The sequence below is a fragment of the Scomber japonicus genome, chromosome 5 (genome assembly GCF_027409825.1).
Source record: "Scomber japonicus isolate fScoJap1 chromosome 5, fScoJap1.pri, whole genome shotgun sequence".
Classification (NCBI taxonomy): domain Eukaryota; kingdom Metazoa; phylum Chordata; class Actinopteri; order Scombriformes; family Scombridae; genus Scomber; species Scomber japonicus.
The window spans coordinates 8,190,945-8,203,824 of NC_070582.1; the positions used below are offsets into that span (position 1 = coordinate 8,190,945).

General features: G+C 40.5%; 1 protein-coding gene across 3 annotated transcripts in view; it reads right to left on the reverse strand.

Annotated features, from left to right (window-relative positions):
• The window catches only part of LOC128358286 (pleckstrin homology domain-containing family A member 7-like), a 148,662-nt gene that overhangs the window by 30,309 nt on the left and 105,473 nt on the right, over positions 1-12,880 (reverse strand). For all 3 annotated transcript variants that reach the window (XM_053318510.1, XM_053318512.1, XM_053318513.1), the window contains 3 exons: positions 7,961-8,065; positions 5,767-5,839; positions 1,962-2,062 (listed from right to left, as the gene is read on the reverse strand). In XM_053318510.1, the coding sequence (XP_053174485.1) occupies positions 1,962-2,062; positions 5,767-5,839; positions 7,961-8,065 (279 nt within the window). The remainder of the gene's footprint in view (positions 1-1,961; positions 2,063-5,766; positions 5,840-7,960; positions 8,066-12,880) is intronic.

A 12,880-nucleotide genomic window follows, 5' to 3' on the forward strand; every position in this document is an offset into this window, starting at 1 on the left:
CACTCTTCGCTCTGGTATCAAAAACGACACAGGCAAAGATGGTTTCTGAGAGAACTGTCTCAAGTGGAAACAATATATATTGGACAGTATCAGAAAGCAGCAGTCGTGTTGAACAAGAGGCATAAAAATGACAGGGGAGCTGATGTTGGCTGGCAGACACTTTGTAAAGAGTGTTCACCCTCTGCCCTCGCTGGGGGAAAAAACAAAAAACTGAATCCCACTGACACCAAACAACAAAGTCTGTTGAATCGATGTGTTGTTGAAGTGGGATGCATTCAGTTACCCACTGATGAGCACATGTGAAGGAAGTAGGCAAACTATAATATACTGAATATATATATATACTATATATATATATATATATGTGTCCAAACTTTTGACTGGTACTGTATGCTTTGCTAGAATAATATGATATTTCCTCAAACTGGATTGAAATGTGTTTATCTTTCATGTATATCCCTAATTACTTATGACAAGGTAGGTATATTAAATTAAGAGAGTTTAGAGCCAAGGACATCAGTAAATGAGTTACAGGGTAACAAGGAAGTGCAAACTGTAGATCTAATGGTTTAATAAAATTCATTAGTAGATGCCCAATTTATCCAGTTTGCAGTGGGTACATCAGTGAAATGTTTCATTTTAATAATAAGACAGTAATCCAATGTTCTTATCCAGTAGTGACCTGTATGAGGTGAGCAGGGAGGGGGTCTATGTGTAGATCAGGGAACATGGCAGCCATTAAACTCATGACCTGGTCCCATTAAAGTAGACAAACAAAATCTCTGGGACCTTAAAAACCCCCTGTGCATATACGTGTGTATAATTCAAATGTATACATGAAGCTGAGGCCTATACAGTAGAGTGTATGCACATGTGGACAAACACTCATCTGTGTGTGCTGCACAGTAAGCCCGCCTCTTAACTTCACACGTGTCGCGCTCAACTTAAAAAGACTCTGGTCCTCAGGGAATGGAGAAGCTTCATTCCTTTCCAGAGGAGCTTGTCTGCCTCAATAAAGACACTGACAGACATTCAACGGTAATGGACGTCACTACAACAGGTGGTGAGTGCTGAAACAAACCGCAGTGATGTCGGATTAGTGGGTAGGCAGTGATTGATTGTTTTGTACTGTCAATCTAGAAAAAACTAACAAATACATTATCCCATATTACATAGTCAATTATGAGGTTTAACAGTTTTTATGTTTAAAATCAGCCAAACAAAAATGGTTTCACTGTAAAATTGTAGAAAATAAAAAAAATTAAACATTTTGATTTCAAGGCAAAATTTGTCTGATAGTACATTAAAGCCGGTGCTCAAAGTAAGAGATTAATACACAATATGAAGTAAATGATGTTTGACAGTATATCTCTTGGGGAAGTCTGTTGAATAACATACAACAGGTGTGAGTTACACTAGCACTCAGTCAATGCAATTAACACCTGTAAAAGAGGGTTTTCAGCTGTGGAACGTAACATAAACCACATGGTGGAAACCTTTATCAAAACTGCTTTAAAGTAGTTTAAGGAAACACATTTTTATTATGTTATATGGGCTCAAGCAGGAATCAAACTTTTAACTCTGACAGTCTCTTCGAGCTTTTGAGTAATTGCTTAAAACGATGCATCCTTCAGTCAGCGAAACAGTGTCAACAGCTTTAAATTGACTTCAAACTAATGCAGGCTGACATGACATTCATTGCAGTAATTTCAAGGAATTGTGTTGGTCCCTACATCACATCATCTCATGACATGCTTACGTTTTCAGTCAAATTGGCTTCAACAGAATCTTTCATGGAGGTTAACAACCTCACAGTCCTGTTTTCATCACTTTAAATGATCATTAGAGCTTGAATTTTAATTGGACATGTTTTTGTTTGTCCTAATTAGGTTGAGCTACCCTAAGGCAGATGACAATTAACGCTTATCGCATGAATGGAAATAGAACAAAGGGAGGCGTACCTTAAAGGCATACTTGCGGCCGATGTGGTCCTCGGGTCCCACGGGTGAAATGATATAGCTGGGCAGAGGAATACTGCCTAGGACCGATTCCTCTCTGCTATCTGGAGAGAGAGAGAGAGCGAGAGACAGAGAGAGAGAGACAGAGAGAGAGAGAGGGAGAGGGAGAGAGAGTGAGTGAGTGAGTGAGTGAGTGAGTGAGAGAGAGAAACAGCAGAGGAATGGCGGAGAGCACAGGAGTAGATTATCAGGGGTGTGGAAGGTGAGAAAAGGAACGAGAGAGATGTGGAGGAAAGGAAGGGGCGAGAGAATAAATAACACTCATCACCCACTAATTTCATCACTCCCTGCCACCAGTATCATCACACTCACACACACACACACACACACACACACACACACACACACACACACACACACACACACACACCGTCATTCATACCAGAGTGTTGTGCCAAACATTAAATGATCACTCTGGTATCCCAGTATCACAGAGCTTGAGCTGGTCTGGTCCAACTGGCAGCCAGCCGCCATTCCTGTGAGTCAGCCCCATCCGGTTTACATGCTGAGATCATATTGAACACACACAAACACAAACACAAACACACACACACACACACACACAGAAACATTTGTACACCTGGATTTGTAAGGACCCTTAAATAACCTAATGTAGTCTTCAGCCCATTAACCTAAACTTTAAGTCTTATCCCTACAACAACTCTTTGAAGAAGTAAGGACTATTAAAAAATGGCCTAACTTTTCAAAAACACCCTTAAATTTTTTATGGTCCTCACAAAGATAGAAATATGAACATAGAGACACATGTATGTAACCGTGTGCCTATAAATAAAGATGTATGTATTTGTTTTCCTCAGAACATTGTGACAGCACTCTATAATATGTACAAGCATGTGTGTGTTAGCGTGTACAGTACATGCACCCGCCGAATACCACATCATAAAATCTAGCATTGATATGAAAATATGCGAGCATGGCACCTGCATGTGCATGTGGGTGTTTGTGCTGAGAGGTGATAAGGCGGCACTCTGGGTTAAAGGGGTAATTGGTTAAAAATACTTCAAGGACCTTTGGAGGAGACATTCCCTAAATGGTGGGCGAGACGGTGAGGTCTTTTTATCTGCTTTACTCACTTACGCATACACACACACACACACACACACACACACACACACACTGGGCAGACCAGACTGTGATAAGTGGAGTTAGATTACAGCCAAACAGCACAAGAATGGTACTATTTTGTCACCATTTACTACAGCTTGAGGATGAAACCAATGTGGAAGCACCTTAAAGTACAATGCCGCTGACAGCTGCTGGATGCTTATAGTAGCATTGATGTGTGCCATGTGGGTGCTGACTGACTTTACAGGCTGGTCTGGAGTTGGACTATTGTTGCCTCTATACCTACCCTGTTAGCACAATTTAGCTGAAGAAACATAAGATATTACTACATCCATCTTTATATACGGGTTTTGGACAAGGACAAGACGGAGAACACTTTGGCCATATCAAGAACTTTTGAAACACTCAGGTCAAGAGTCCAAGTCTCCACCAAAAAAATCAAAAAAAGAAAATGTTTTGCTAATTTGGATTTTTCATATCTTATTTGCCTTTATATATTATCTGCCTACTTTTGCTTGTTGCTGTCTTGGCTCAAACTAAGTCAGATTTAAATGCATTTAGTCTTGAAATACTGGAATCAGCATAAAAATACAATGTGAAACTTGTTAATTATAGAAACCCCCTACCAAGGTGCTAATGCTCCCAGTTTTCCGGAAAAAAAAAAATCACCAAACAATCAAACAATCTCATGACCTCTAGGGGAGAATCCATCAGACAAATACAGAGAGGGGGGGAAAGGAAAGCAGAGGGGAGGTTGTTTGTACAAAAACAAAAGATGAAGGGAGGGGATAAGTGGTGCTGGAGACAAATCAAGTGTTTTCATGTTGAGAGGAAAAACCTTTGAACTGAGAGAGGGAGAGAGAAAAAGAGAGAATTGATTTCATCCTCCTGTCGAGGGGCGAGGAGGCAGAGGAGCGTGTCCCAAAATGTTCCGTTTCAGAATATGGAGATGAAAAAGGAGGGCGTGGAGAGGCAGATAAAGACAGCCAAGGGATGAAGACTGATGGTGAGGGAGTATGTGTGTGTGTGTGTGTGTGTGTGTGTGTGTGTGTGTGTGTGTGTGTTTATTTGTCCATATATCTCCCACTGAGAGAGATCAGATTAATGCCTGTCTAGATCAAATCACTGGTGTCCTTTGTCAGCAGCAGTTCACTTCAAATGCAGCATCATCATAACCCAAATAAAACTACTTTTTTTTTTTTGCTGTGAGCATCTTATATACTCCATATATATGTATATGTATATGTCCAATATTTATTTCCTCAAGAGACAAACATTTCCCCTGGCAGTGTGTCTTCCCCTCAGTTAAAAAAACAAATACAGTATATAAAGTGATGTGTAAGCGATTTTATAATGGTACTGTAAAACTACTTAAAAAAACTCTTTTAACACAATTACAAACAATTGCTCGTAGACCAGCAAAACTAATCAGTGTTTAGTGACAGTATTTAAATAAGCACATACTTGCTTGGGAAAAAAACACACACCACTAAATAAACAAATGTTTAAGAAGAATATAATAATAATATACTTTATAAAAATGAGAAGAGATTTTATCTACCAAATAAAAAGTATATTTATAAAGAAAGATAGATCTTGAACTCCAAGTGATCAAATCTAACGAGCAGAGCCAAACCAACAATTAACTCATCCTACTTTTAAGTATCAAGTGTGTATCCAAAGACTGATATATCTCATTCCTCTGTGTTGTAGACCTCTGTTGTTGTCCAAAAATGATTAAAAACATGTCAGTGAGCCACATCGCTGCATTGGGTGACATGTTCCTTCACCCTACAGACTTTGGGCAATGCAATTTGTATGGAAATGGCTCCAAAGGCTAACAACAGTGATCCTGTTTTCAGTCTCTGGAGAGTAGTGAGAGTAGACAGACTGTGAGATTTCAACAGTCCTATCCCAGTCTTTGAGACATGGGTCTAATAATCTTGGGTACGACATCAGGTTTGATGTATGTAGACAGTATGATGATCACATCTACTGAATCATAGGGTGAGATGCAAGTCAAAATACAAGAAGGCATCATCAGCGTGCCAAGAATCATAGCTTCATGCTATGTCTTCTTAGCGCGGTCATGATAACAGCTGGAGGACACATCATACAGACAAGACTCCTGCTGCCATTAATCAGTTCTTTATTTCATACTGCATTCCTATTGGTTCATGATTAGAAGACAGCAGCAGCAGTCATGTGGGCTATCTTTGGCTGCAAGATGTTGACAGAGGCCATATTTGAGCCTCTCTCACAGGGTAAATATAGGACCACTGTTTTGGAGCCACAGCCAGATGTGTCGCAACATTTACGTTGGTCCTCATTCGTTTGGGAAAGCCCAACATCACACAGTGTACACCCGGCTTTAGGCAGACTGCACTGAGCATGTGCAGCTCCTTTTAAAGAGCTCCACTAGCTAGTGATGCTCCATATCACAGCCTCTTAAATTTGTACTTCAGCTCTTTGACAAATAGTGCTCCTTTAAGTATACATAGCTTCATTTTTCAAACACCCCTACTAAGATGGAAACACAAAGAGACAGGAGGAGGAACAGGCGGTACTGTAAGTGTGAACATCAGCCTGTTTCTTCACATGCCGGATCCAGCAGACATTACACAGACAAAGAGTTTAGGGAACTTTTTAAACTGAGACTCACCTTTGTAGTAGAACAGACAGAAGTCAGCCAAGACGAACCACTTCCTTTTCCAAAGACGCATCCCAGAGCTGTCCTGCAGAGCATAAGAGGGGTAAAGAGTGTAAGTAATGTATGAATAATGAGACGCAAAAGTAGCTCAGACTGGAGGAGATAACAAGAGAGAGCAGACATAGATCTTAAATAGGAAAAGAAGGAAAGAGTAATGAGATAGGAACAGATAGGAAAGAGGGCCTAAAGACAGGAGATACAGTAAAGGAAAACAGAAGCAATGATAAAAAAAATGAAGAGGATGAAGAGAGTGAGCAGGAAAGAGAAAGAGAGGAAGGGACTGATCATTTATCCTCATTCACTGGCTCGCTGGGCCTGCCACGGCTGCTTTCCTGCCCGTTTTGTCTTTCATGTTCTCTGAAGGATATTGTGCCATTCGAAGAAAGGATGAGATACAGACGGCATAAAATCACCTCAAACACAGACCAACATTCACACTCTTTGGCTGAAGATGTATGAAACTAGAACCACCACCATATCCTATGTGTGCATGTGGATGAAAAAGAGGAAATAAGTCCTTGTCCATTTGGTATTGACAGTGTGTATCTGTGTGTGTGTATGGGGTTAGGGTTATGTGTATGTTTATGTGCATTGGGCCTAACAATGTGTGGGTGTGTATGCCCATGTGCATTGATACCCATGCCAGCATTTACAGTTTTTTTTCTAATTAGAATATAATTGCACTGCACTAACTGACTGTACATTCATGCGATTGTCTGCGGCTGCCCATTTTCGTTGTGTGTGCATTTCTGTCTGCACACTGCATTTTGTGTGAGTACAACTCTGTGTGTGGTCATTAAAATATAATTGCTTTGCAGTAACATCACTCACTGTTGGTCTTGTACGGATGCCAGGCTTTCTCTAGTGAGATGATGCCAACTATAGATATTTTAAGTACAACTTCAAATAAACATAGAGTCTCCAGTAATAGTCTCTCTGTGATCAACAGCAGGAGCTCCATATTGCCAAAGGAAAAAAGAAAAAGACAAAAAAAAAGGAAACTAGGCCATTGGAGGAAATATTACAGGAGCACACAGGCTAAAGCTGGAACTCATCCCTGTAGTGTGTTAAAGAGACATTTACAGGCCAAACTGTCACTACTGTTAGAGGGAAGGTGTCTGTATTCTGATTAATCCATATTCATTCATGTATCTCTCCACCTGGTGAATCCCAAATCCAATATTCACTTTCTCTTCAGGCTTTTTTTTTTTGGCTGCTTGTCTCTTCTCCACTATGTTCACCAGCTAGTCACTGACTGTCTCTGTTTGCCATTTGGTGCTGAGCAGGAAGTGTACAGTGGGTTGATGTTATGAGAGTGCTAAGAGTGGACCAAAACAGAAAGGCTAAACAATGAGCTGAGACTTGCTATGGAAGTTCAGTTTAGCTAAGGTTAGATGTAGATTAAGTGAGGTGATGATTCTCTGTAGGTTCATCTCTCACATTAAACATTGTCATTTGATCCATTGGTATAAATAGATTATAGCCAGTTTAATAATTTCAGTCATTTGTGTCTGGTTCCAGTGAAATGTGAGGAATCATTGCTTTTCTCTGTTTAAAAGAATTATAAATTTACTATCTGCTTTTGGATAATTGGGGTGAACAAACAAAACATTTTGACGATGTCACCTTGGAAACTGTTTTTCTGAACATTTTTTACATTTTTCTGACATTATATAGACTTAATTAATTAATTAATTTAGACAATCATAATGAAATTACCCAATCATTAAAAATAATATTCAGCAGCTCAATTATTTATCAGTTATTTAAGGCATGTAGATTACAAAACCCAGAGTTTACCTCTTGCTTTCAACCTTGAACTTAAGAACTGGTGCCATGCATAGAATCAGCCCACATTTTTAGTCATTTTGATGAGGCTGTAATGCACTGCCACTGACTGTCTGGCCACTCACCAGACCTCTACACCTAGTCATTGTGGGTGGTAGGCCCAAATGCAATCTCTTAATTTGACTGTGCTTGTGAACTTATTTTGACCTTTGACCGAGCTCATCAGAAAATGCTGCTTACATGGAAAATTACAAACACAGTTAAAAAGTCTGTCAGCTACAACAGTTTTGATGTTAGAGAGTGTGTGTGTGTGTGTGTGTGTGTGTGTGTGTGTGTGTGTGAGTGTGTGTGTCCTGACCTGTTTGTACAGCCATCCTCGGACCACGACGGGCACATTGGGGTTCCTCTTAATGGCCTGCTCTCTCTTCCCAAAGTTGTGCACCTTAGCACTGGAGCGGGTGCCCTGAGAGACACACACAGAAGTATAGAAAGTGATCATCATTAAGTCCAAAGCGATGGTGGCAAATGATTGATAACGTGTCAAATGACAACATCTCAGCATTTTCATCCCATCCTAAGAATATGGATTGATTACACATGTGCAGTTATTGACCATGAGATGATTATTTTGTGACTTATCCAGTTATATTTTCTATTGCCAGCTTATTAATTAATTAGATAATCAAAACATTTGCTTAGTTAACACATCTAATTTGCTCAGTGACGCTAGTTGTTGTGCCTCAACATTAGTAATTAATTGCAACTCTAATTTAGTGTGTTTAATTAATCTGATAATCATCATAGCACCAAATCAAATCTTTAAGGTTTCAATGGAGAACATTTACTGCAGCAGAATCATGGTTAAAGTAGCTGTAATCAAAAGTGAGACAGTTCTCTGTGTCACAGTAATATATTTGGTAACAGACTGTCTGTGCCTCATTAGATCCTTCTGTCTTACTTACAACCTCACTGAATGGGCCGTCATTCACACCGTGATTATCTTTTTGAGGTAGCTCTCTTTTTCTGCCCCAGTTGTTATATAATTACCACCATTATCTGAGCACAGCCAATTTTCCACTGGACCTCCATGACACTGTCAGCCATGGTTGCTATGACATTTGCTAGACAATGACAAAGACTCAATAGACTATCAGGTAGGAGGTTAGAAAAAAATCGAAATGTGATTTGCAGGTCAGTGGATTGACTGCGGGACACCTGCTGAAAAGTCTGACCAGTCAACCAGAACGGCTACCGTCAAAGGGAGGCAAAATCTCCCAAATTGTCTCATTATATCAGCAGTAACTATGGCAGCGAAATTGCTTAAAAAAGGTCAAAGGGTTATCATAGAGTGGAGACATATTTTATCATCACCACAAAAGGAAATGTGTGTGTGTTACAGTGTCCTAAAGCAAGTGCAGGTTTCAATGATATAAGAGATGTTTCATAACGTACATTTAAGCATTTAGTCAGAACACTTGTCCCTTTAATTAATATATATCAATCTATTCTGTAAAGTATACCTGCTTATCCTGGGCTTAATCCCATGAAATTCCCACCTATACTGGGTGAGAGCAGAGCTGGCTTTAATAAAATGGGAGCCCTAAACACTTGATTTTCACCCAAGACCTCTCTATAGTACAAAATGGGATCTAACGCTCATCGTAATTCATATCATCCACATCACACCAACTGCATCTTGTGAAGTACATCTACTTGTTCAATGACAATAAAGTTAAATCTAATCTAATATAAATATTACTGTATGTACTGTATATAATAATGCAGACCTTACATATCAACAATTTAGAGCATCCAATTCTCTTATCCTTGATGTTTTTCCTCTGTATGAAGCACTTTGGATCAATTATGTTGTGGTCAAAGTGCTATATCAATAAAGTTGAAGTTGATGTATTTGGCCTGTGGGAGGAGACCACAGAACCCAGAGAAATCCCACTCAAACATAGAAAGAAGATGCCAGATTGATACAGAAAGGACTCAGTCAGCCGGGGAATTTGCCCACATGGTCTGATGTAAAGCTGCATTAAACTCTGAACACTTTGTCTTTCTGTCCTTATTGATGTACTTCAGCTACTCCAAAGCTGTATGCAACCTTTACATGCAGTGTATTGTATAATGCAGGGGTGTCAAACATGCGGCCCGTGGGCCAGAACCAGCCCGCCAAAAGGTCCAATCCGGCCCAGTTTCCTTCTTCTTCTTTTCCTTCCTTCCGTCTGTCCTTCCTTCCTCCTTGTCTTCTTTTCCTTCCTTCCTTTCTTCTTTTTCTTCCTTCCTTCCTTCTTCTTCTTTTTCTTCCTTCCTTCCTTCAGTCTATCCTTCCTACCTTTTTTCCTCCCTGTCTTCTTTTTCTTCCTTCTTTCCTTTCATCTGTCTTCCCTTCCTTCATTCCTTACTTCTTGTCTTCTCTTCCTTCCATCTGTCCTTCCTCCCTTTCTTCCTTCCATCTGTCCTTCCTCCCTTTCTTCCTTCCATCTTTCCTTCCTCCCTTTCTTCCTTCCATCTTTCCTTCCTGTATTCTCTTTCTTCTCCTCCTCCTTTTCCTTCCGTCCTTCCTTCCTTCCTTTTAGTGATCCGGCCCACATGAGATCAAATGGGCTGTATGTGGCCCTTGAATGAAAATTAGCTTGACACTCCTGGTATAATGTAACCTATTCATTGATCTCTTGAACAATTTGGTACTTCTGCTTAGTCTTAAACCTCACTATGACCACTAGATCCTCACATTTGACAGTAGCTAGTCTACACTAGTAGACACAAGTCTTTTCCAAGATGGCGGACAAAGCTTCAGATCACATGAAACTTTGCTGCTAGTAACCAACGAAGAAACTTACATCTATATTTTATCTTCCGAGCTGATGTATATAATCAGTGTTTAGCTCTTTGGTAATATTTATGTACTACTGTTCCCGCCCCGCTGGAAAAAAATGTACAACTTCTGAGGCACTGACATTGATTCATCTTCCATTACACACTCATAAAAATGTATGAATGTTGGTTGTCTCTCTCTCTCTCTCAGCAAACCAAGAAAGTCTTGCATTATTGCATCTGTGTGCACGCCTGCTGTGTATATGCCAGTAAGCATACTTATACACTATGCACATATTCAGCCAATCTCATTACACCATCCTCTATCTGAAACCTCAGGAGAAAGCAAACTCCTACTGGCACAGCATAGCACACACACACACACACACACACACACACGTAGCAACCCTGCCACCTCCATCACACTGTGATTATAATAAAATATTTGGTGTGACGGCTGCACAAGTGTGTGTATATGAACTGGCAGCAGCACTGGGAGGCACCCACAGCTGGAAAACAGCAAACACGCTCGCTAATTAGAGGCAGGCTGGTCGTCCAAGCATGATGCAAAGGCACAGTGGTTTCTATACTGTCACAGTGGCGTCCCTTTTCTGTAAATATACAGCATGTGTATGTCAGTGCATGTTTAATATGTTTATCTTAGCCTGGAAATGTGTGTCTGCAAATATGTGTGTGTGTGTGTGTGTGTGTGTGTGTGTGCGATGCGGTGGTCTATTTTTAGGCCGTGGGTAATTCTGTGGAACAGACTGTGGTCCCTGCTGCCAAGAAGCACTCTGTCTTGTAGGTGAGCGATTCGGGATGGGGAGCAGCTATTTGTTACGTTAATGACACACAATCAGACAACCTAAAAGCTTAAAGCACCTGGTTTAAGACTAGGAAGGTTGCAAGTTCAAATCCCAAGCCAGACAAGAATCATCTGGGATAGTGAGGTAATTAAACAAGAGTAGTGCTTTACCCTCGCTTTAGAAGTCTGGCTGAAGAGTACATGTACTTACAGGAGATACTTAATCCCAATCTGTCCGAGTGGGAGCTGATCGGTGGTGAATAGTGGCTGAATGTAGCTGAACATGGCAGCTCCCCGATGTGAGATTTATTTTTCTCAGTGGTACATTAGCACATTTTTAAATATCTCTAAAAAACCAATATTATAAAGATGTTAGCTTTAGCTCTTGGAAATTGTGATAAGTAAAATGTAGACTTCTTGCAGGAGTAGTTAAATTCTGTTGATAAACTCATACAAACAAATATGATAATGGCAGTAATAGCTATATCTTATAATTACCGTATCTATTTCAGTACCTGAGGGAATGGAGTTTAAAGGGTAAGTACAATCTTCTACTGTTGAACTCCACCAGCTAACTTGTAATTACATTTAACTATCTGAATGTAAAGATGCAAAGTCACCTCAAGGGTTACAGATACATAAAAAAAACTAGTTTTAATGGCAGTAGTTGTGGCAGAATAACAGTAACTCTTTTTCCCTCAGCCAATAAAAAGAGATTAAATTTAGAGACCTTTATGTGACAAACAAATCCTTCAACATGCCACTGTTCAACAATTTGTCGTGATGCATGCTGGTGTTAATGTTCAAACTGGCACTTCATTTTCAAGAAGCAGATAAGCTTTTTTTCAAGTAGAGCAGAGAAATGATGAGGAACATAAATGTATAACTATAAACTGGGACCCGGCAGGAACTCCTAAATGACTTTGACTTTGATGAACCCCCGAAAAAAGATGTGCTGACTGGTTCTGAACACAAGTGCTTAAAGGAGAATTGTGACACGTAACTCATAGGGGATATGGGATGATTTCTGTCCCTGTGCTCCCTCTGATGTTTAGTCAGAGGCAGAATGGTAGCGACTTTTTCTAAAATGTGGATTCATTTTATAGATGGGCGGCGTGTATGCGAAGGGGGGGGGGGGGGGGGGGCATCTTTCCTCTGAGACAAGATTCTTTTGTTAAGAGTTTTCCTTGTCAGAATGAGGCATCCGCACTATTTTCCCGCTGTTCAAATGGCAGGGGTGATGAGCCAGAGCACCTGGGGGGGAAGGAGGGGAGGGTGGGGGGTTGCAGGCCAGGAAAATGCGGGGCGTGTAAACGGCAACGAGGCGGCTTGATGGATGCCCTGTCATCTGGGTACTGCACCCAATGACACATGTTCAATTCTAGTCCCACGGCACCTGTTGATAGGGCAGGATGAGATTTCATGCCACTGTGGAGCTGTGTGTGTGCATGTGAGTGTGTTAGCGAGTGAAAGAGAGTGTAAGATATAGACTGACAGACAAGAGAGACAGAGTGAGCCGAGGAAAAAGGAAGAAAAATGAATAAACAAGAGAGAAACAAAAAAAAGGGAGGCTTTCCAATTTCCACGAGGATTACGACGTGGTGTTGCACAAAAGCAGACTGGAAGGAATGTAGCAGACATGAGATCCGC